Source organism: Puntigrus tetrazona, chromosome 7 (assembly GCF_018831695.1).
Source record: "Puntigrus tetrazona isolate hp1 chromosome 7, ASM1883169v1, whole genome shotgun sequence".
In the NCBI taxonomy this organism is placed as follows: domain Eukaryota; kingdom Metazoa; phylum Chordata; class Actinopteri; order Cypriniformes; family Cyprinidae; genus Puntigrus; species Puntigrus tetrazona.
The window spans coordinates 9,064,189-9,089,675 of record NC_056705.1 but is presented as its reverse complement, the minus strand read 5'-3'; the positions used below and the strand labels follow the sequence as shown (position 1 = coordinate 9,089,675).

The 25,487-nt window shown below is 38.9% G+C and overlaps 2 protein-coding genes and 1 long non-coding RNA gene across 7 annotated transcripts in view; 1 reads left to right on the top strand and 2 right to left on the bottom strand.

Moving 5' to 3' along the window:
- The window catches only part of abhd17c (abhydrolase domain containing 17C, depalmitoylase), a 32,813-nt gene extending 22,609 nt beyond the window's left edge, over positions 1–10,204 (bottom strand). Inside the window, exon 1 of the mRNA XM_043245376.1 lies at positions 8,561–10,204. Within this exon, the coding sequence (XP_043101311.1) occupies positions 8,561–9,045 (485 nt within the window). The 5' untranslated portion in view covers positions 9,046–10,204. The remainder of the gene's footprint in view (positions 1–8,560) is intronic.
- LOC122349366 lies at positions 8,928–19,605 on the top strand. The gene is made up of 3 exons (XR_006251446.1): positions 8,928–9,064; positions 10,230–10,287; positions 15,846–19,605. It is a non-coding gene; the product is annotated as an uncharacterized LOC122349366 (long non-coding RNA).
- A 2,981-nt stretch (positions 19,606–22,586) lies between these two features.
- Positions 22,587–25,487, bottom strand: part of arnt2 (aryl-hydrocarbon receptor nuclear translocator 2) — a 70,305-nt gene continuing 67,404 nt past the window's right edge. For all 5 annotated transcript variants that reach the window (XM_043244598.1, XM_043244597.1, XM_043244600.1 and 2 more), the window contains 2 exons: positions 25,049–25,194; positions 22,587–24,192 (listed from right to left, as the gene is read on the bottom strand). In XM_043244598.1, the coding sequence (XP_043100533.1) occupies positions 24,094–24,192; positions 25,049–25,194 (245 nt within the window). In that variant the 3' untranslated portion in view covers positions 22,587–24,093. The remainder of the gene's footprint in view (positions 24,193–25,048; positions 25,195–25,487) is intronic.

Below are 25,487 nucleotides of genomic sequence, written 5' to 3'. Positions count from 1 at the left end.
ATGTGACAAAAGTAGCTCAAGCTACCAAAAGCAAATTATTCAACAATTCTTGTGCCCAAGTTGATGTCTTCGGACATTTTGAGGAATACCACAGAACGTAATCAACGTATTTTACTTTCAGCATGCGTGTTGTCTACTGAACATAACGCTGATTACCCATTTTTTCTTCATTTCTGTCACAGATGGAGTTTTGGTTTCTCGCCATTGTCACTTTTGGCTTGCTTAGATGAAGACACCTAATTTCTGGCAATACTGTTGATTTGATTGCACAGACACTATTTGAACCAAACCGAATTGGACAATAACATCAGCTAGTACACCAGTGTCATGACAATATATCATGCATATATAATGCCCTCAAAAATCAGAAGTAGCGTATTAGATGCATGTGTGCTGTAGAATAAAATGTAAAAATACAGCCAGCTTGTGCTCACCCTAGATCTTATTTCAGGCCTTTAACCAAAAAACCCACTTCAGTCCACTTCAAATGTGTGTGCGGTAATCCTGCTCTGACTTCTTTAGGAGCCAGAGAGAAACATCCAAGACAATCGTTTAGTCCATCACCTCTATTTCATTTTGAATCTGCGGGCATGACAGACCTCTAACAGATGAGGGCGAGATGTCAGAAAGAAGTCGGCAGGACATCCCCTACTAAAATTGAGTTGTTTCGAGTCAGCAAGTGGGATGCTGCCTTGAGCTCAAAGTAATTTAATGGAAGCACATTTTCCCTCTTTTCTATCTGCTTCGTGCAAAAGAATCTCAGTACATCACACCAATGAAACTGCTCTTGTCAGTACACTGCTGGGTTTTTTTTTTATTATAGTGGGGCACTAGTGACCGGCTGCTTCTCTTATCATTTGGAATTTACTGCTATGCTGTACACAGTTTACCAGTAGGAAGCCCACGTCTTGCGTACAAAGGGTGAAAAACCCTAATCTTAAATGGGAAAGTGGGATGTGGAGCCATGGACCATGTAAGTCTCGGGCTCAAACTCATATGGTGAATCGTACCTGTGAATGCTGCCTGATTAAAAACGGCTGTCTGTTCTCCTGCAGTCCTCACAGGAATCAAAAACGGATGTCGCTCTGAAATGAGATTGACCATCAGGGGCGGAAAAACGGCACGCGATGAACGGGAAGTTCGGGAACACACCTACCTACTCTTTACGGAGACGTTACAAGAACAGCTGCCTGTAGCAAGCACTGATCCAGTGACTGTGTCTGGTTGTGGTTCCTCACAGAAATAGCAGACAAGATGGATTGCCAACAGAAAGAGATTTCTTTTCAGTAAATAAACACTTTGAAGTGCCAACCAATTTAAAGTGTCCCTTTTATGGTTAATGCATGTAACTTATTTTTTATTATGGGCACAACGACTTTCCAAACCATTCTAATCACTAGCGATTGGTTCAAATGGTCTCTTTTTTTTAAATTTCAACATGCCTGCAAGGCCTGCTGCTTTGTGTACAGCATTACCAGAGAAACCACTTTTTACACCTAGTGGCAAAGAATGAATAGCACTTATCCACACCAACAAGTGGGCGCACAATATGCTAATGTTTAATGTTGACCTCAACATCAAACAGCTTGGGATTAGTTTTAAAAAATGACTCGATTCAGTTAGGAATTTCTTTTGAGAGACAACTTAAAAAAAAATGGAAGAACTTGGAGACCGAAATATTGGAAAAAAAAAGGTCATCTGTCAGTAAGTAGCCACCCAAAACACCTTACCAACCACAAATTAACATTCTACACAATATCCAAGCATTGAGGCAGACTTTCTTCAGAGAACATAAAAATCCAGATGCTTTAAAGCGTTTTAGACTGTTAAGAGAAAAAAAATTGTTGATTTTTAGGCTAAAAGTGGTTGGCAATGACCCATAAAAAGATGTGATTTCCATGTAAAATGTAATTACTGCAACCCCCAATAAATGATAAGCCTTTTCAGACGAAGGTTGTAACAAGAAAAAAAAATAAAATCATTCCAGACTGCTAAATGGGTCTGAGACATCCTAGAATAAGAAAAGTGTGAAGATCTAGCCGTGTAAGAGTGCACCATTGATCAGCCATGCAGATCATTTTCAGGGCAGAGCTGTCAGCAGAGAGGAAGGTTAAAGAGAGTCAAACTGAGGGACCAGTGCACACAGTACAGTAATTACTAAGGAAGTTCTGCCTTTAAAAGCAGGACAAACGCAGGCTAGAGAAAGGGGAAACAGCGTTTGAAGAGGCGAGAAGCAAGAGTGGGTGAAAGAATAGGTTTTCGATTACATTTCCACCAGTCTAACAGGGAAATTAAGCGATGAGACTTATTAAATGAACAGAAACTGCCTAAGGACTCCGTGACGTGCAAACACGGTGCGACTTCAGAAGGAATGCGGTTTTAAAATGAGCAGTACAATCACAAACCTTGAAGGTTAAAGGTAGATCAATTGTAGATATGAAACTGTTCTGGGCTGCGAGAGTTCTTTCAGCGTTATGCTTTCCGAATGGATCGAACATCAATATGTGCATCATAAAATCATTAAGGGGAAAATAGTTTTGTGTGCACATGGCTTCGGGAAAAGCTTGATCGACAACTTGATGCCCTTAACACAAGGACAGCATTTCAAAACAATAACGCAAATCTAGCTCATCATCTAGCTAATCTTTTTTGCCGTGTCTCCACGTTCTTTCCCAGTGGGTGTAGAATAGTATTCAGACTACATTGAAGTATACAATGTACTCGCTGTAAACGTGACAGATTAGTGCAGCTGCATTTTCCCCTAAAACCTTTTTTGACTCGTTTCATCCTCCCAAGCTCGGAGGCTACAACAGCAGCAAAAAGCTGAATAAAATGGGCACACATGCGGAAGTGCCATAACTCAAAGGCATTTGTCGCATTTCCACTGAAAGCCTCCCAAGTTGCAGCAATTTGTCCCATTGCAAACGAGAGAAATTCTGCGAAGAATACATTAACCACTGCCTAAGGACTGCACAAAATGCAAAACAAAGCAACGACGCAAGTTAAAACGGACATTTGGTGTAAACAAGACTTTTTTTCCTAGCGCTTTCTTCTTTAAATATTAGTTTGATGCACCAACAATGCTTTCGTATTAAAGGGTCATAAAAACCCCTTTGTTTAAGAGGTGCTTTTTCACACCTATGATTTGCTAAACTTTCTGAAAAGTGCTTTGTTCACTGGAGGTAGAGTGTGGAGACTGCATAAAATAAATTATATACGCTGACATTGTAAACGCACTCACGTTGACAAGATGGACGGCTCTGAATCGTGTATCCGAATAACGGCGTATTTAAGTTGTTTCTACTGAAAAAATAATATGCAAGTGATGACGCTGGCGCCTCAGTGTCCTGCAGATATGTTCTTTTGATATGCGTCTAACAGTGCACATTTATGTAATATTTATGAACATTAAGCATTTAATCAAACATTGGTATATGCTTGAACATTCATATCTATAGATTTTATTTTAGGCAAGTCGTGATGATTTGAGAAGGCTAAACTGGTCAACTGATCAATTCCCTGCCTCTGGCCGCAAAAAAAAAAAAAAAAAAATAATAATAATAATAATAATAATAATAATAAATGAGCAGAGTTTCATGACACTTCATGAACTACTACACATGCACAAGTATAATTGTGTAAAAAATTTTTAAAGATTATTAGAGTACTCTTTAAAAGACAAATACTATTTTAGTTTCTAAAAAAAGTCGCTACTTGCCATTTCTTTGTATTTATTTGTAAAATACACAAGCAATTTCTGAGTACAATTATTTCACACTAAACCCTATACAAACTACTTTCTTCAAGTGTATAAAGGTTGATCAATCTTAAAAAGGGTACAGAATCAAATAAGATGGAAATTTATCTGGTAAAGTTCAATTATGGTTCTGCTACAAAGTGGTAAAAAAATGTTAAAAAAAAAAAAAAAAAAAAAAAAAATCAGGCAACTTTAACCCACTTCTCTTTTTATCCCAAGTTTAGAATAAGAAATCACCCGTAGCCCGGGATTTGCAGGTAACAGAACAGAGTATCAGAATTTGCCATCCAGAAGTCCAAGGCAGCTCTGTCTGGTTCATTAGGAACAGTGTAAATAATTCACCGAGAAGAGGAGAGACTCGGAGCGCTACGGTGAAACCTGCACTGTCAGGCTGAACTTAATGAACACTTTAAGTTTTAAAATTGTTATAGGGGAACATTTTTTCCTTTTCCGATGACTTTGGGAAAGTTTAATTGACAGACTTCCTCCTTCGGAAAGCCTCTGAAGTTAATTTATTACTTGCAAAAACCCTCAAACCCGCACACACCTGGACGGACGGAGGCAGGTGCACAGGATACATACTATTTCACTGCCTGGAGAGGGTCGTGAGACTGAAACAATGCTGACTGAATTAATAAAAGGACACTTCACAGGATACTGCAACATGTGGGACTTCTATTATTTCCAGACCATAAAAAAACACTGCAACGGATTAATGGTGAGAAGCACATAGTTATAAAGACTGCTCACTACGTTAAAGCTGGGGAAAATGCTCCCAACAGACCTGGGCCTTCAAACGTTTTGTTGAAAAGCACAAAAAAAGATTTTCCTCTAGACTGTCCAAGTAATTCAGCCTATAGCTTTATATGAAATCCACTAGGTTTCCATAAACGGAAAGGGACTTACTTCACAATGGACCAAATACGGGCCAGAAACCCCAGGAGGAAGCGCAGAGGAGGTAAATAACACATTAAAAAGTCAAATCCTTTGTGCATTATCTTACTTGAGCAAACACCTCGAATAAAATGTTTGGATGGAGCAAATGGCCTCAAAAAGGTGTCAGGTGCTGATATGGTAATACTTAAAACAGATTAGCATTAAAATGTACTGTGAGCTATGTTCTCAGTTTAATGAGTTTTAATTTATTCAAATGAGTCTGAAGGCTTCCGCCTTTGCATTGAATACAAATATAGAACAGTTCAGGAGAACTTCTTCAGAGAATTCTCAACTTCAGATTATTAAACTTTAAACTCATACCCGTAATGGAGAGTGTCAATTGATAAGCATAACTACCGCCTAAGCTGCGAATCCCATACTTGAAATATTCATGTATCTCTCATACTACGTTTTTTGCTACGGTCGTAGATGGCTTGTTGTCGGCGCGCTATTTCTCCAGGCAATTTGAAATAACGACATTTCCAATTGCATTTCTCCAAAACATGATGTTTGACGTTCCATACAACAGCATTGGAGAACTTTAAATAATTTTTAAAAAGGCCATGCTCACACGTTTGTGTTTTACTTGCTTCCCAATGCAGTAGCACGCAAGGTCCTCGGACTGTTGTTTCTGGCATTCATCTAATATTAAAACTAATTTCACAATCCAATGAATTTTAGATTACTTCGCCGACTCTGAAATACAATTCAGTGCGATTACGATCTTTGCGTCACCAAATAAACACGGCATTAACGTTCGGCAAACATTTGCACACCCTGTGGAACCTACAGAGAATGCCGTCGCTTACAGCTGCCGTGCTAGCAAACGTACAAGAGGCTCAGAGTTAATTTACCCTGCCACACGAGTACTTCAACACTCGCTACGTCACCAGATCAATTTCAGGGTAGAGCTGTCAGCGCAGTGGAAGGTTAAAGAGAGTCAAACTGAAGGGCTACTGCACACAGTACAGTAATTATACAGGAAGTTCTGCAAGTGCCGCCATTAAAGTGGGTAAACAGAGGAGGAAACGGCATTTAAGGATAAAAATATAAGCATGTATATGCGCATGCAAACATAAAGCCATGCAAGCACTTTCACCCACAATTTATAACACAGCACAAGTTGACTTTGAATTCTCAATTACAGTTAAAAGTTTTAGTCTTTCTCTTCATCTTTCTTAGTTTGCGTCCACACATCTTCCATATCTCTATATAGTTTTTGTTTTTCGGTTTTAAGTTAACGGTGAAAATGTGTTAAATTCTTGACAACAAGCTAAAATAAGTTCATTTCACTTCAGTTTACTTCAAGTGACTTTTAGTTCAAGAGAAACAAGAACTAAGAATCACACTCTATAAATAATTGATTATTGCTACGAAGCAGCGTTCGAGCTTCCTTGTGGCCATAATAAAAAAAAATTCTTTATTTCCTAATGGTTTCCTGGAAAGTTTGATTGACAAAATAACACCGGTAACCCCAGGACAGCCATTAAAAACTGAAAACGAAAAACTGTCACAGTTCATCAGAAGCAGTGCGATGAAGCTATTTTTGAAGTAATGGTGAACTTCTATCTTAGACTGCTATTCCGCGCGTCACGCAAACTTCGATTTCGATCCACGCAAAGCGCACTACACACAGGACTCACAATTGATTTCAACAGACAATGGAGTTAGGACGTTGCTTATAACGCAATGCAATGAAAAAAAAAATATTCAAAAACATTAGAGGCCTAAGCATTGCATAATTAATACTTAAGACTATTTCTTGCCACACACCATCTTAGATTCATTTTTTCCATCGAGCATAAGGCTTCTACATGAAAACATCTACAATGCTTCATTAAAATGTAGCCAAAACAAGCATGCAACGTGCGCCTTAAAATTCTGCCTGCAAAGCGACCAAACAAACCATTTATATTTTGCATTCAACCAGCCTCCATTGCTCATTAGGCAGCGTAACCACTGCCAGATGTGCGAACAAATGATCGTGTTCCTACTTCAGAAATAATTACAGACATTTACACTCTCCAGTGTAAACATCTCCAGTTATATATCACTAAAGACAAGGCACTTTATGGAATTGTCTTCAATCTGCCAGAAACGCAAACTTTCTAATGGGTTCGTTAAAGGATATCAACCGGTTATAAAGCGTTAGTCCCTAAAGGCATTTTGTCCGGAGCGCGAGATAGGATATCGTTCGGTCGGAAGAAAGTCCAGCGGTTAAAACACCATCCATGAGGTCGGCTGCTGTTCGAATCAGTTTAACCAAAAGGCACAACCAAAGGTTCAATGCACTGAGATAATACTCATGAGATGCCTTTCTGGAGTCATCAACTTCTCCTTAAGAGCTGAATCGGCACGAACGATGGGCAGATATCCAGAATGGCCATTCAGTATATAACGGCTGCGATCACACACACGCACGGAATTCTGCAGAAACCTTGATGACGTTTTTATTTTCAGCCGAAAGAACTTTTACACATTCAGCTAATTTGATTATGCTTAACTCCATTTAAAATACGTATGTTTTATATATGACCCAATGTTCCCCAGACGAGAAATCAGTGTTGTTTCGCCGACGTACCCGGTGATTTTAATCCCATCCGAATCTGCCGCATCTGTGTTTATCCCCTCACGCAACCTCTGTGATAATTCCAGAGCAAATCACATACGGTTTTCCAGCAAAAAAGCCACGATCCTCTGAGAATCCTACTAATCCCGTCTGTGACTGCCGGCGATATTTAACAACGCGTTTTCTTGTTTTGACCAAACGTAAATTACCGTAGATGCTCTCGGGCACATGCACGGTTTGATATAGAAACATTAAAAGTACATAAAAAAACTATAAAATCAAGATGATAAATCAGACGTCGGGTGATAAGAATCTAATAATTAAAAAAAAACTAATCATGCATTTAATTTATCTCTTTGTAAAGCCTCAGGTGCTTTATTTTCACCAATTATATTGATAAATTCTGGAGACCGATTGACCAAACCTTCCCAATATTCTACTTAGTTTGTATATTAGCTTCAACGAGTCATTTAATAACTTGCATGCATTATTTTTTTAATATGAGAATATTATATCAATGTTTTGTAGAAAGCTTGCTCACACTGTTTACTAGCTAGTCGTCACCAAATTGGTTCGCATTGGCGTTTTATCATTTACTTTAGATATCGATATCAGGACGGTCAATAGAAAAACACGAAACAGTCCGGTTATGTCATCACTCCAAGAAAAACAACTACAAAAAAAACAGGTTGGTACAAAGAGGGTTCAAAGTATTTAAAGCAGCAGGAAACTAAATAAGAGAACCAATAACAGATCCACCATAGACAAAAACATTATGTTTGAGCATCCAAAAGCAGATATGCAGAATATAGTTGCGTGTATTGATTTTTGGTAAATATCAGTAAAAATTATTACGTTCATCTCCTAAAGAAAACCTAATGTGAGACCACAAAGCTAGACGAGCAGCATGGGTATTTGTGTAGTTCTAGCCAACAATGCATTACGTAGGTCAAAATACATTTGGATATTAAGATCATGTTCAGTGCAGATATTGCGTGGATGTCCTATCTTAAATATCAAAAAAGTATTTGATTAGCGAAATGCATTGCTAAGAATTTCATTTGGACTTTTTTGCAGCCTCAGATTCTCACATTCCGCCCTGTTATAAACCATTCGTGTGAATCTTATCTTATTTATTACCCTTATGGTCCAGAGTCAGGCATAATGAAGCAGGATGCATGCATTTAATAGGGAAAAGCAGCAGTGCTGCAGTGCACGCGCATGGAAAACGCCACACAAATCACAGAACAATTGGGACTGGCGCTCAAACCCAGAAGCACCTGCTCAGAAACACTCACTTGTTCCTCAGCACCTGCCAGGCCGCTTCGATATCGGCGTACAGGTTCTTCTCGGACGGTTTCCCGGTGCTGACCCCGTACCCCGAGTAATCGTAGGAGAACACGTTGCAGTTGATCCTGGAGCCGAGGCCGATGTAGAAGCTGCACATCTGGCCCAGGTCCACGGCGTTCCCGTGGGAGAACAGCAGCGTGTAGCGGCTGGCGGGCGCGCAGCGGACGAACATGCAGCCGACCCGGTTCCCGCGGCTGGTGCGGGTCACCAGCACCTCGACGGCGTCCAGCTCGCGTTGCGAGTACTGCCAGTCGGCGCGCTCGGTCAGGTGCAGGCTCGTCGCGCCGCTCGCGTCCGTGTGAACGGAGTAGGTGGGCTCGGGCGGCAGGAACGCCAACTTAGCCGCGATGCGACTCGGACACGGCGGGCAGCAGAAGAGCCAACACAACTCGCCGAGGGAGAAGCTGTTCATCCTCGGGCCTTGCTCGGGCATGGAGGGCGGCCGATACCGGGTGAGAGTCGGGAGGGGGGGAGGGAGAGTTGCGAATGGCGAGGAAAAAACGCGAACGGTATCAAAGATGCTAACGCCGTGCTAAGCGGTTTCGCTTCGGTGACGGTTTGACGGAGCGGTCGCTAGCACCCGGTTTTTGACATTTTCAAAAAAATAAACGCGCTCCAATCCGCCGCTCACCCGTCTTGAACATGGACCGAAAATGTCTAAAAAGCGATCATTTGCGCTACACAATCAGCGTCGAGCTAGCCGTTCGCGTACAATGTAAGCTGCCATTGCTCCTGCTAAGAATGCCCAAATATGGGATTTTTTTCCGGTCGTGGCGGATATCCGGCTCCTGCTGTCGGCGACGTCACCAACCTTTTCCTCGGATGAGATGCTGGACGTAAATCAAGTCAAATCATATATAGCGTGTTTTACAGTGAAGATTGTGTAAAAAAAAATAAGCTGTACAGTATTAAAAAGGGAAATAGTGTTGCGAAATATTATAAAGAAATGTAACTGAAATAACCGGCAGAAATTATTATAGAATCCAGGAAAAAACTAAGAGGCTATGTAAAGGGAGAAAATAGAAGGCGTTAACACACAGTTAAGAATGGGACACAATGGATTAAATAAAACATTGCATCTAATAGGGAAGCTTTTCTTTTTTTAGAAGGGTGTGAAAAATGTGTTTTATGGTTGATCATAATTGTTTCACTAACTACTACACTGCATACCTAGTTCCAGCTTTGCCACGTCAGTGTGTTTACTCGTTCAACAAAACCGAATACATGCAAGTTAATATATTAATACTAAACACTCTAAAGGTAATGTGTACCGAAGATCTTTGTCATATACTTCTGTTGACACACTTCGTTGTCCTTTTGATTTGGAGCTTCGATGCAGTTAACAATTCAACAATGCTGAAACTGCACATATTTAACTGGGACCCTTTACATTTTCTATATTTGCAGGAAGTGCACTAAAACATCAGTCAGTATGTTTTTTTAGAGTAAAAAAATTTACTGCCACTATTGTGACCGGGGGGGATTAATAATGGAATGAACTACCTGAGAAGAACTGGATTAATTAACAGAATTTTATTATTATTATTATTATTATTATTTATTATTATTAGTTAGTTGACTGAGGCCCATACTCGGTAATGCACTTTATCATTGCAGGTTGCCGACTCACCAATAAAAAAAGAAGAAGAAGAAGAGATGCAGGATGGTTCTTCTTGTAAGTGTGAAGTTAATACGTTTGTTCAAAATATGAAACTATAAAAATTACTGCACACTCCGGTTTCATTAGGTCCCTGCTCAGATGTTTTTAACAGTATTCACATCATGCATGCTCGGAACTAATGCCATTCATTTAAGCATCAAAAGAAACACACAGGGGGTCGGCCAAAATAATGTGAACATCTGTGAATTTTTTGTTGATTTATTAAGGTGTTTGAACACTTTTTACCTTCAGCTTCCAACTTGTGTGATAGATTCGTGCAGCTTTAGAGACGTTTAAGGAGGGAATGGGATTCTCACTCTGCTCTCCGAAACAATCAGATCCAGATCAGGTGAAATTTCCGGACAGGGCAGATGTTGAAGTTCATATGCTCCAACTGTCAATCTTTTATGGCCATGACACCATCTTTCCTACATCGTTTTAGCATTGCCTGAATTATTAGCATTGCAGCCCTTTCGTAGATGTTGCCTTCGTGTTTTTTGGCGTTACAGATGCTCCTGCTAAATAATCATGAAAAATGTTGGCCTTTGTGTTAAAATCTTACTTCAGTGTGAACCCTTACCCTGTAAAGGGTCCATATTAGTACTGTTAAGTAGTACTTAAAGTGTACAAATTTAAACCTAATTGGTACAAAAGCCTACCTTTTGAAAAGGCACTGCCCCAGTGACAGCTTTTGTACCTTTATTGCTGAGAGTGTAGAATATCAACCATTTATTGGTATTAATTAACACATATCTCATACATCCCTAGTCCTATCCAACACCTAAACTAGCTTACTCAGGATTAATAAGCAGCAACTTAAGAATTTATTAAGGAAAAAGTAAGTGTTATCCATTGTTTTCCAGGTAACACTTTAGATTAACGAACACATATTTTGCTTATTATCATGCATATTACTAGCATATTGGCTGTACTTATAAAGCACATATCAATGCCTCATTCGTCAAGATCATATTCTAGATCCCTTAACGCTATATAACTCAATAAGAAGTAATTACAAATGGATTTTTGGGAAAGCGTCTAGTAATAAATATACGATCCCTATCTTAAGTGTTACCGTTGACCATAAATATAAAACTAAGTCCTTTTGCTAATGATGTTTTCACACATTTTTGTCGAATTTGTTGAGTTTTCGGCATTTATCTCTGTTGCGAGCGTTTCGCATTTCCCGCGATATTCCTAAACTTGCAGTATTTCATTAATCAGATTTCATTTTGGGGAAAATCAGTCATAAAGTGACAGAAACGACACTTTGAAGTCATTTTAGGCTCGTAAACATCAGAATATTACTCTCGGGAATGTCCTGAATGGAACGGGCGAAAGAAAGAGAGGGAGCCAGGCTTAACATTCCTCATATTCTCACCTAATCAGTAAAAAGCATATGGAGTCCAGGGTGGAATGGATTTATCATACCCTAGAGGATGAAGCACATTTCCTAGATAGTAATAATGCGCTCGTTGGATGTAGAAATGCACTGTGGGACCTGCTCAGAAGAAGTGTGGATGCATGGGAAATGCGCTGGGTGCTGATTGCTCTGGCTCCATCTGCGTTTTATATTTTCGAGGAGATAAGGTGCACCCATTTTTCCTGTGCATAACTTTCATTATTTATGGAAAAAACAGACCCGTGGTCAAAAGAGCAGGCCTCGCCGTGCGCTCCGTTCAGCGTGGCTTCACCCACACGCTGTATCTCCGTCACCACATGCACCACGCCGCCTTATCAAGGCAACGAAGATGACGTTTTCTGGAATTCGGGAGTCTTTAAATTGGTTTAAGCACAGCAATTTAACTGCTTAAAACCTGTTAGTGGATTATTTCAAATGATTTAATTAAACAAACAGTTCAGCCAAAAAATTAAACTGCGGTGAAAATGTACTCACCGTCAGCCCGTCCAAGAAGTAAATGGGTATTTCCTCATCAGAACGGATTTGGATAAATGTGGCATTTCGTCACCAAAGGATCACACAGGTGCCGTCAGAATGAGAGTCCAAACAGCTGATAAAAACATCCCATAATCCACGAGTAACCCACACCACTTCGACCTGAGAAGTGAATATCTGCATGCTTGGAACAATTTCATAATTAACTAGTTCTTTAGCCATTAAGCCAAATTTTAGCCAATTTTTTCTTACAAACATGCAGCATTTCACTTCACAGTGACTCTCATTCTGACGGCACCCATTCACTGGTGAGCAAGTGATATAATGCCACGTTCCTCCAAAGCTCAACTCCTAATGGACGGCCTCTGACTGTAAGTACAAATGTTATTTTTAGGGCAAACTTTTCCTTAATCAGAATGGTGTGAAGTTTTCTCACGGCACGTTGATAAAATTGGCCTGACGGTTGGGCATGTCATCACTAAATACAAATCTTGCATTCAGCAAACGTCCTCTATGAACTTTGTAATATATTTCAAAAGCATGCAAAGCAATTTTCTCAAATAGCTGCGATACCAGACATTTTCTTTAAGCCCTTCCAAACACATAGTTGGTAAAACACCAAAGTCTTCTCACTTTTCAGCTGTTGGTTGTGAAATGGGGTTTTGTGTCTGTAGGGCTGTTTGTGCCTAAATGAAAGAGTAGACAGCTGGATTCTGGGCATTGACTCCTGATCTCAGGAGACCCGAGCACATCACACTCAGGTTTTGTACCAATATTATCAGGATCATGTGAACCTCACAGGATTGGGTTTTAATGCGGCAGACAGGGCTGGAAACTCGCAGATCAAAAACGGGAAACAAAACTATATTACATTTCGGTCCTAATGTGCGTTTTCCTGCAACAATCGCTACAGATAATTTCATTCACCGCCACGCTCAAGTATCTCATTATATGAAAACTGGGTCCATAATGTCGGAAAATAGGAAGCGTGAAAAAATAAACCCACTCAGATCCTGCAAAAAAAAAAAACTGAGAATAATATTGAAGTCAAAACAGGTCATGTTTTGACTTCATTTAGCATTGTTTATATGGATATAGATTTATGCGGATATGGATTTACGATGCTGAGTATATCTGTCGGTAGAAAATACATACAATTGATATAAATAAGCATGCAAATAAGCAATGTAAAAAAAGCAAGCATAATGGCAGCACAGTATTTTTTTTTTCAAATTTCCAAATCACTATGCCATACGTTATGGTATAATTATTGATTAAGTATCCAATTTATATTTTTTATATCAAGTAAAGAACATGTTCCATGAAGATGATTAGTAAATTTCTTACCGTCAATATATCAAAATGTAATTTTTTTTTCAGATTCCAGATTTTCAAATAGTTGTTTCTCAGCTAAACATTGTCCCATCCTAAAAAAACATACAGCTCATTTAGTTAGCTTTCAGATGTAAAAAATTAAGTAAATATGTAAGTATAACAGGTAACAAATAAACTAAAGCAAAAACATCATTCTTGCAAAAAAAACAGCACAATTTTCTTCAAGCAAAAGAAAATATTTGTGAGATTGAGACCCAAATAAATGTTGTCTTTCTATGGTGCATTGCCTGCAGCTGAATTTAGGCATAAAACCATCATGAGAAATTATGTCTGCGGGTTACAGATAAACTAAGTGACATTGTGTAATGTCTGGACTTTTAAATAAATGTTACACAATTAAATAAAAAATCAATGTCCTTATATATATAGTTTTAACAATACATATTGTGTCAAAGCACTGAACAAATTTTAAGATTAAACATGACATTTTAAACCAAGTCATTTTATTACCGAATGCATCGATGTCTAGATCAGCTCAGTTTCAATAGGAATGAAACTCTTCCACGTTGCTGGAGCTCTCAGATAACATTTACGAAACACTGATGGTGTCCGGCATCGGTGACGTCAAACCTTGAGCAACGAGCCTAAATTCTACCTCGATTCGTGAGCTTTACAAGACACGAGGGCGAGTAGATAATGACCGAATAATTCCGGTAAACTGCCATTGTTTGTCTAAGTCATAACACCAGCGTACATGGGATAATGCAGACAATGGATTTTTAATCAGAAGCCAATGACACACCAATGCGCAGGAGAATAGCATTTAGGGGAAATAAACACAGCGATGCTTTTACTGTTACTTTCCCACCATGCATCACCCCTTCTGCCCGGGCATTCCCACAGTATCCCAGCAGGATCTGAAGTTTTGGCTCCAAACTCTACAACAATATCCGGATCACTCATCGCAGTACATCGGGAATGTTCTCGGAGCTCACTATATGCTCGTACGTTTCGTACGCTAATAGAACAAGACAGTGGCGAAATTCTCCAGATGGTGCGGTAAAAAAAACAGGCTTTACTCAAATGGACAGCAACGTCTGGAATGCTCCAGGTTTTTTTTTTCTAAAATGTTATGGGCTGGTTTTTACCAGGTTAAGTCGGTGTATTACGAGAGAACTGGTGTATTACGTCGTGCCCCCGAACCGATGAGTTGCGTCTGAAAACAGCTTTTGGCTGATACGGTCATGGAAGAAGCATTAGATGTCTGAACACAGTAACAATATTTATATAAGTAGTGAGCAATCCCTCACCAAGGATTGTGTTGTTAGCTTTGAAAGCGCCCGTGGGCTGCGGTTTGGAGGAATTGAAAGCAGACATGTTCGCGAACTGTGACTCGGTGTACTAATGTTTAGGGTTTGCATGCACTTGCTTGGACGGTGGGAAAACGAACCGTATTTGCCGATTTCAGCAACTGTGCCGATTTTGAGTAGGGTTTGTTTCCAAAAATGAATTTAGAGTACAGTATCGCATCGTGACTTTTACAACAAAACATGAATCATGTAAACGCTTAAAATAAACAAAGGTTTATTCACAGCGATGCCGTAGAACCATTTTTGTTCTTCACAGGTTAAAGGTTCTTTATGGAACCATTTAGACACAAAGGTTCTAATATGGCATGATGAGGCACCTTTATTTCGTAATAGTATATGTTTACGTTTTGCGTCCATAATCAAAATCCTTCGTCGCTTGAATTAAGATGATCATAACTTCATTTTAAAGTACAGCCATTATAATCGCCTCTTTTAAATCGTTCTGAGGATAAATACAGATTTAAAATCATATACAAGTGGAAAGTGGAAATAAAACGTTTTTCTGTGAGCACGTGTCCTATTCTGTGTCTTAAACCCCAAAATATCAATCAACTCCAATTTGTTCAACAATGACTTTTTCAAACCCCTCCTGCGATTGGCCGATTTCATTTATACCGCAGTGCTTGTAAATCTCCAAAAGCGGCATAAATTAGCATTTTTTTATTCAGACCAACGCGATAAGATCAGCAAGTGGGCGGGCAGCATGCTAGCGTTTTACGTTGATGTCAACACGAAACGCCTCGGGACTGTTTTAAATGTAAACGCATTGTCAACGTAATTATTCAACGGCATATGCAAGAACACGTAGAAAAGATATTCTTCTCGGTACCAAACAAAACATCGGCTCATCCTCGGTTTATACGGAAGCCGATGCTAAAAGACCGCCTGCCAACCTTTTATTGAACTTATTTACGGATTCAAACAGTATTTACATAACAGTACCTTAAGTTCTTTTTTAAACTTTCTTGCAGGATCACATAAATCCCCAAACGTGGGCAGGAAAACAAACAGCTAAAATAATAGAAAAGAAGACAAATTACAAATGTGTCAAAACTTCAATTTTCTCGTCGAACGTTCAGAGAAAAAAGGAATGGATTTATTGTTTGGTAACGCCATCACGCCGCATTCAAAGTAAAGAAACATTTTCAGGGGCCAGCTGTCCTCTCTTTGAATGGTTTGAAGGCGGAGGAGGTTGTCAAAATATCTTCATCGACGTGTCCATCACAGCTTCGCCTCAGGTCCTCAGAGTAATTGATGTCTTCTTAAGAGTTTTAGCTGTAAACATTGCGGAGGAACCTCAAGGAAGTTTCGCCCAGGGGAGCTTAATGATCACCAACACCACAGTTTCACTTTGGAAGGTAAAGAATGTCAACCTACATTCAGGAGGAACCAGAAACCATCTCGCATTACACGCGTGGAGGCTACACGTAACTTAATTGAGGTCCTGGGGAGATTCTGGGAATCTTATCGGAACCGAGATTGAGCTTGTTCCTCTCTAATGAAGTTGGGAGTTTCTGCCTTCCCAGAGCGCTGGAGAACTAACGACAGGATTGAGTGCGTTTGATTTTTCATGAGCCTGCTTGAATGTAAAGCATCTCTCCGTCGCTTTAGAATTTGCCCGAAAGAAGAAGGCAGTGAAATTTAATACTGAGCATGCAGTTGAACGCTTCCTACGTAGGAACAGAGACACTAAAAAACTGAATGTTTCTGTACTTAAAGGAAGATATGCTCAGATAAAGGGTAAGTGCTGCGCAGCGGGATGGGTTGTTGTTTTAGGGGCCTCGGAAATTTCGGAGAAATCGGGAAGAAAAGAAACATCTTCGAACATATGTCATGCATCAGGACAGGCACAGCTGTTTGAAAAGAATGAAGTTTAAAAATTGGGAGAAAAGTATTTGGAATTGCGACATAACGCACTGAACTTTATCTATTTTTATACAATTTTGGCAAGAACATGTGGAACTATTTATGATGACTCTTACCTGATTCTTAGCGGTTTAAGTTCAGTACTATATGCATCACGGAAGGGTTTCATAGACAGGGCTTAGTCTAAACCAAAATTAGGCTATAGTTTAATTAGGACATTAAATAGATTTTTTATAAACATGTCTTAGGAAAAAAAAAACATTAGTGCTTTGCGTCTTAAGACAAAACTAAGGCATTGACATGTTTTAGGATCAGTCGGTGTAAGTTTCTTTCAGTTGAAACAGCTCAGATTTACATTTTAGTTTGGGACTAGGCTTAAGCCTCGTCTGTGAAACCTGGGGTAAATTTATTAGTTTATTTTAGAAAATGTCCTCTGAATGGAACTTTTATATGCAATTCAAACACATAAACCTCGAATTTAAGCATTTATTGAGTGGAAAAATATATTAAACAAAGCTGAAACTATAACACCGCTAAATCATAATCAGATTAGCCAGAATGTTACATTAGTGAACACACAAAGACTGATATAAACATTAAAGCGAAAATGACCTTTCATGCAGTTTTAAAACAAGTCCCAAGCTGTTTTATGACGTCAATATGAAACATTAACATATTGCCTGCCACGTGCTGGTCTGAATGAAAATCCTTAGCTGATTCATTCTTAGCTAGCAGGTGCCGCTTTTGGAGCTAACAAACACTGCTTTAATCGAAATTCACCAACCACCGAGGGGTTTGGAAAAATGAATTATTGAACCAATCGTTTGGGAGTCATTGAACAAGCAAGGTAAAAAAATAAGCGCACATAGTAAACAAATGAAAGTGTTTTTTGACCTTGCATGCATGTCAACCTGTTGTTCAGACTCCCAAAGCCAAACTATAAATCTTTCATAACCCATAAAAGCTTAAAAATAGGTCGATCTTTCCGTGTCTCCGGTCTTAGCCGTCACAGCTCAGGATAGTCACTAACGGAGGCTTTGGGAATGCGTGCGCTCTTGTGGTGCCATTAGTCAGATGCTGTCCTGACGTCAGCTTTCCAGTGAGTTCAGACAGCAGGAGCATCCCGCATCCAGCAGAGAAACTCCCACTGAGGTGAATGGGAAATCTAACAGTCTGAACATGACAGACACTCAAAGTTATCCGTCTAAAGCCGAAGGCCAGAATGATGCTTACCTGGTAATCTGAAAGAGCGATCCATACCATCTTCTTTTCCACATCATATGAAGCAATTCAACTGGAAAACACACCTGAAAACAGCAGTGCAGAAAGTCACATTTTTATTTGTCACTCAAAACCTGTTAATGGTTTTATTGCAAAACCCAACAGGGCCTGACCTGATCCTGTCAGATATGACAGTGTATAGTACACGCAACATTAAATAAATGCACTGGTAGCATTCCAAAACAAAAACAGGGTTTGATTGCATAGCTGCAGGCTTGTGAGATGGGGAATGAAACTTTTACTCTCTCAAAAGTGTTTACAATTATTCAAAACTATAACACAGGATGACAAGCAATATTTTGAACTGCTTTTTTTAGTTGAATGATTCTTCATTATTCCAAACAAATGCATGTTTGGAAAAACTTTAGATGATTTCAGTCTAAGAAGATCTTAAACTGTGTCAAATAAATAGAGGTAAAGGAATAGTTTACCAAAACCTTTTTTTATTTCCTCACCCTCAGTCCTCAAGATGTAGATGGGTTTGTTTCTTCCTCTGAATACATTTGGAGAAATGTAGCGTTACCTCACTTGCTCGCAAATGGCTGCTCTGCAGTGAATGGGTGCCGTCAGAATGAGAGTCCAACAGCTGATTAAAACAAACTTGTTAACTCTTAACTAACAACATGTATGTTAGACACTATTCCATCTAAAAAGCTGCTTGCAGAAGTCATAGATCCTTCCAGCCAGGATTTAGACGTAGTACTGAGACTGCTTTCATTAGAGTTACAAATGACCTGGTTCTATCATCTATCATCTATCATTTCTTTATCATTACTATCGATCACAACATTCTCTTGAGGAGACTAGAAAACTATGTTGGCATTAGTGGAAGTGCCTTAGCATGGTTCAAATCGTACTGGTCTGACCGCTATCATTTCGTAGCAGTAAATGAGGAGGTATCATATCGATCTCAAGTGAAATATGGAGTACCTCAAGGCTCAGTACTAAGGCCGTTACTTTTCACACTTTACACACGTTACCTCCAGGAGGTATTATCATGAGGCATGATGCTAGTTTTCACTGTTATGCTCATGATACCCAGCTATATTTATTCGTGACCTGGTGATACACACCAAATTAAGACATAACTAACAATGCATAGTCGTTATAAAAAACTGGATGACCAATTTTTAATGCTAAAGACAGAGGTGCTAATTATCGGGCCTAAAAATTGAATAACTTAAAACACCGTCTAACACTAGTTGGCTGCTCTGTTAATTCTTCTTCATTAGTTAGGAACCGAAGTGTGCTGTTTGATATCTGAAAAACATATCTAAATTGCGACCTATGCTCTCAATGTCAAATGCAGAAATGTTAATTCGTGCATTTATGACCTCGAGATTAGACTATTGTAATGCGTTGTCAGGTGGTTGTTCTGCACGCTTGATAAACAAACATCAGCTGGTCCAAAACGCAGCAGTAAAGAGTCCTTACTAGAACCAAGAAGTATGACCTGGTTCTGACAACACTGCACTGGCTCCCTATGAAACATCGGATAGATTTTAAAATCTTGTTCATTTAAATCCCTGAATGGTTTATCTTCTCAATACTTGAGCAAGCTCTTATTACATTATAATCCTCCAACAACTCTGGCCATTTGATAATCGACTTCAGGTGGCAGAACCTTTTCCTATTTAGCACCCAAACTCTGGAACAATCTACCTAACACTGTTCGGGAGGCAGACACACTCTCTCAGTTTCAATCTACATCAAAGACCCATCTCTTTAACCTGGCTGACACATAACACACTAACACACTTCTACTATTCAAATCTGTTAAAGGATTGTTAGGCTATAATAATTAGATCAGCTGGAACCGGGAACTCTCCACATAAAACACAATGTACTCGTTACATCGTAAAAAGACTGGCATCTACGCTAATATTAGTCTGTTTCTCTCTTATTCTGTTTTTCAGTTTGTAACCGTATCAGATGGCGGATCAGCACCAAGAGATGACCTTCATCAGAGACCAGAGCACCTAGATGAGCCCTGTGGACAGATCACACGAACCAAACACACACATTATAAGTGCTTTACACAATCTGACATGGCTGCTAATTAAACTTAAGTGCTGGGTGTCCGTTCAGAGGAGAACTGGCCCCAACTGAGCCTGGTTTCTCCCAAGGTTTTTATTTTTTTTCTCCATTCTGTATGGATGGGGGTTTGGTTCCTTGCCCTTCGCCTCTGGCTTGCTTAGTTGGGGACACTTCATTTCTAGCGATTATCGACAATTCTATTACATAGACCGCCTGTCTCTGCATTTAACGAAGATGTAGTGTTTAATCTTGTCATTATACAGTACTATCACTCTATTCTCCTGTATCTAATCTGTATTGTTAAAAGGCCTATATAAATAAAAGCGATTGACTAATTGATTGAAGTGAAGTGAAAAGTGCGTGCAAGAAACAATTGCTAACAACTTCAAAAACAAAGATATCATACAGAAAAGGTATTGAGATATCACTTGGCTTTTAGGACAACTTCAAAGCATTCGATAAACTACAAAAAGTTGTAATATTCCAGTAAATCTTCAGCTAATTATTTTTTTTTTTGGAACGAGTCCCCGTTACGAGCGCTGTTATGAAACATCAATGAATGTCAGTGAATGCAGACTTGATGCAGCTGCCCTCTGCAAAACATCTCAAGTTTCTCTGCTAAACATCTGAGCTGTCGTGCGAGCGTTTAGACAGTCTAATCAAAGAGCATCAAGATCCCGTGGAATGCAGAAAACATCTGAAAAGAACTTCTGCATTAAACCGAGAGGCACGCAATGAACGTGATTTAACGGATCTGATGTTTACGCTCCTAGCCAGTCAAGTCATGTCATGCTTCACCCAGAAGGAACTTAACGTGAACGTTTTTGACAGTGTACAGAAATGCATTTATATGACAAGCTGAAATGGTCTCTCGGCGCACTCCGCAAAATATGACTTGCTGTATTCAGGTCATGTCAGAACGTTCATATACAAGATGAGCTTGTGTGAATGTTACCACATGGGGCTCAACATACCATATTACATATATATGCAACTTGCAATTTTCTTTAAATTAATAGTTCTTCAAAAAATGATAGTATAGTTGAAAGTTTTCTCGTCCTCAGGCCACTTTAGATGAGTTTTTGTTTGGAGAAATGTGGCATTACATCACTTGCTCAGCAATTGATCATATAAAGTGAATGGGTGCCAACGGAAGGAGAGTCTAAGCAATAAAAATATAAACATCTGAATAATCCACACAACTCTCATGAAGAAAAGCAAGCATTAAAAAAAAATTATATATATATTTAGATGTTATTAACTTCAAACGTGTAAAATTGTTTTGTAATATTGCGTTAGTTACTTAACTAAAACTAAGACCATTAAAAGCTATTAAAATTTAAAAATGTAAAATATAAACATTTGATAAAAAAATTAAAACTCTAAATGAAGTTATGGTTAAAGACCTAAAGTTAAAAACAAACAGAAAATATTAAGCTAAATAAAAATGATAAAGAAAAAACGAATAACGACAAAATGACTAAAATATTAAAATATAAAAAATAAAAGCTAACTCAAATGCTGAAGAAACGGCAGCAAAAAATTGCTCCACGTAAATCTAAATCATACAAATAAATGTCATTAATGTCAGCGAGTTCCCAGGATGACCTGAAAGCAGTAATAGTGCCCGAGTTCACGATTGGAAGAAAAACGATCTCCATAAAAACAATGAGGAGAGTTTAGGAAACTAGCTACTGTATAAACGAGGTCAGAGGAGGTCCTCATAAGCCGACCGCAGAACCAAAGGCCTTCACTCTCCTTCTGTGCAGTTTCAACGTTCAACGGATCCAGAAAGCATATTTAGTGTCCGCTTGTGTTTATGAGTAATCCCTGCGGTCAAATCCCTTCCCGTTCCCTGACCAGCAACCCAAACAAGAGGGATAAGGAAGCATAAATTAACCTCAATCTGTCCATTGATGTTTCACGGAGCAGCAATACATCTGCTTGCATCCAGACCATATAATATGGTGCATGCGCTTCTACGGTTTCCATTACAGGTAAAATCTGAATGAACCGAAATCAAAAAGGATAACAGCCTTTCGAAAAGCACATCTACTTCATGCACATTGAAGACCTAACTGAGAAATATTCGCCAAAATTCGTGACATTCCCAACTGAAAAAGAAATATAACAAAACGTATTTGAAATGCCTTTATGCCGCGCTGCTATGAATACATTTACATAGACATTGGGGTAAATAAAGCAATCCCCAAATTGCATTTTTGGCATATTAAATTGATAATTTTGTGCTGAAATCCAACTAAAGATACTCAATATGATTGTGCGGAGCAACATTTAAATATCTTGAATTTAAACATATATTCAAAGATCATACAATCCCCATTAACGGTAAAATCGACGCATTTTAAGCTTAATATTGTATAATGTGCATTGTAAATAAGCGATACTCCAAATAGTTTATTTAAAATTAAAGCCTCGAGCGATACGTCAGTAAATATGTTCATAGAGTTGAGTAGAGTGAAACGAATATATATTAATAGGCCAGCAGCACAGTCAATACAACCCAGTTTGATCGAAATCCACATATTCAATGAGAATTTATTGTCACAAGCACAATTTCTCGTCATAAAGTTACACAAAAATAACGGAACACATTTACACAATTTATACAGTCCTAAACTCATTGTACAATGGACAGGCTAACTAAGTACCGAGAGTTAAATATGCACTCACATTGCACACGATGATATTAAACCTACACAAGTATATATATGTGAAATAAACCATGGTCCGACGTAAAAATCACATTATTTACATTAAACATCCATTTGATTTTTCCAAAAAGGTTTCACCTCGAGGTCTTTCCATCGGTCCGGAGTTGTGGCGCGATCGAGTTTCCACGTCGTTAGTCCGAAAGTTAATAGTGAGAATCGCAGCTGCCACGAAGATTACAAGGAACACCGCGAAACGCTTGATATTTACGCCGCTGGTGTCCACGACTTCACAAAAGTGACACTGCTCCTAGTGTTTTTCGTAAGAAAAGTAAAAGTTAAAAAATAACAATCGCAAATGAAAAAAAATCGAAAATCGAATCAAATACTGTTTTTGTCTTTAAATCCGTCTACATTTATTATCAGTTAAGCTAGGTTATAGACATCACTACATAGACTACATTTTGCACGGTAAGCTTAAAAAAAAAGACTTTTTTAGTCAGCAAGATGCTGTTTGGCAACGAAAAAATGAGGTGCGACGCGTGAAGAAAACGATCCTTCGCTTCTCGAAAGATCTTCGAAATACTCCTGCACGCTAAAAACAGAAATCTCTTCGTAATGTTTGCGTGTGCGTCTTGACTCGAGATTGCGGGATGAATCCTAATATGAAGGGAAAAATAAAAATGGTGTCGTCGTTTACTCTCCCTCGGGGCGTTCCCCAAACCTGTGCGAATGTCCTCGTTCTGACGAACGCAACGGAAGATATCTACTTTGCGAAAACACCGCGGAGGTCGATGGTGACCCGAAACGGCCCGGTTGCAAACGTTCTTCAAAATATCTTCCTTTTGTGTTCGTTCTGTGTTAGGAAGCGCTTGAAGATGAGTAAACGACGACACGGTTTTCATCTTCGGGTGAACCGTTCCTTTAGCATACGGTACTGTGACACGAAATTGCGTCATATTCACGCTTCCCGCCAACCAGGCATTACTCTGCCTGTTTCCTATGTAAATTAGACTTATTATAGATGCTGCTTTATTACAAGCAAATTATGCCCTGGCATAAATCATCTTGCACTTTTACTGCTCGCATTAATGTGAATGCATTTTTAAAACGATGCGTTTTTTTTTGTTATAACGGCGGCGGTTAATCATCGCATGACGGTTGAATGAGAAAGAATGGCGTCCGACTGGGAATGCATTTATTTTGCTCGTTTTTTGTGAATGAGGGATCAAGTCAAACGTGTGTGTGTGTGTGTGTGTGTGAATGCAGAAATGTGTTTCAGCAGCGTCATGTGCGTCACATGTGAGATGAAGATACTGCAGTCCGAACCAAAACAAAGAAACGATGGAATAAGAGTGTCCGGTTACTCGGAGAACGGCGGGAACATGCCGAGGTCGGCGAAGTCTTCGATGTTGTAATTGGTCGATCCTTGGGTGGGATCTCCCGGCATCGGCAGCATGTCCTGCGGGACAGAAACCGGAGAATCAGATGCTCGGTTGTGTCTGAATGATGCTTTCACGACTAAGAGAAGGAACTCGAAGCAAATAATGCGAACAAATAAAATCAATTAAAATGGTTTTTAATCATCAGTAGAGCACCACATCCGCAAGTGAAGCTACGAAGATGATATTAACCCCAAAAATATTTACATTTCTCTCTAAAGCAAAAAACTTTCGGACGGGATGTTTTTTTGGGTTTTTTTACTACAAATAAGGCTGAAATAAAATTACATTCACGTATGTGCGCAGACGCTTTTATCCAAAGTGACTTCCATTTAAAGAACAATGCGTTTGATCAATTCCAGCAAGAGAATAATTCAATAAAATATTGAATAAATATTAGTAAACATTACAAAACAACTAGCCATGACGGCCAACTGATATACAATACGTTAAAGTACTATGTAAAAAAAATAAAAAGTAATAATAATATCACGAGAACGCAAAAACTGAAATGAAAACTGCCAATATAAAAATAATAGGCAAACTAAAATGTGTATTCTAGAAGATTGTGTAATAATGTTACAATAAAATAACGGTTTTTATTAAAATTTGATACAAAAATAAAACCGAATGAATGAATCACTTTCAAAAGCTACACTTTTGTACCCATCAGGTTCAAATAAGTGCACTTTAAGTATTAATATGTACCTTCAAGGTACCAAAATGGACCCTTTAGGTACAAACGTGTACCTTTTGAAAAGACCCCGCTCCGGTAATAGCTGTTGTACCTTTTTTTCTGAGATTGATTGTGAGTATTACTTTAAATCCTGAGCTCTTGTTCTTCAGTCTGGTTAGGTTTCTTTGTAAACTGCTCACCTGGAAGACCTCGGTCTGGCTGGACTGAGGATGAGGATGAGGGTCTCCTCCCTGTTGACCGTGATGCTGACTCTGCCACTGAGACCAGACCTCGGACGGCCGGCCCTGGAACTGCCCTCCGCTCTGGCTGCTCTCGCCCGACACATCTGATCAGAAAACACGGACACGTTACCGCAGAGACACTGCTATGGTACCCCGCCATCAAATCTTGTATGCAAAAAAAAAAAAAAACCCCGAAAAACTAAAATGATAAAAACGTAATTTGTTGATTGAAAGCTAATAAAATAAAACACAAATACTACATGAAAAACTGAGAAAGCACATAAAATTAAAACATAAGTGTTATTATTGTTAAGTAAAACTATCAAAAATAATTTGTTGAAATAAAATAGCTGGAATAAAATAAAATAATATTAAATGGATACTTAACAACCCTAAA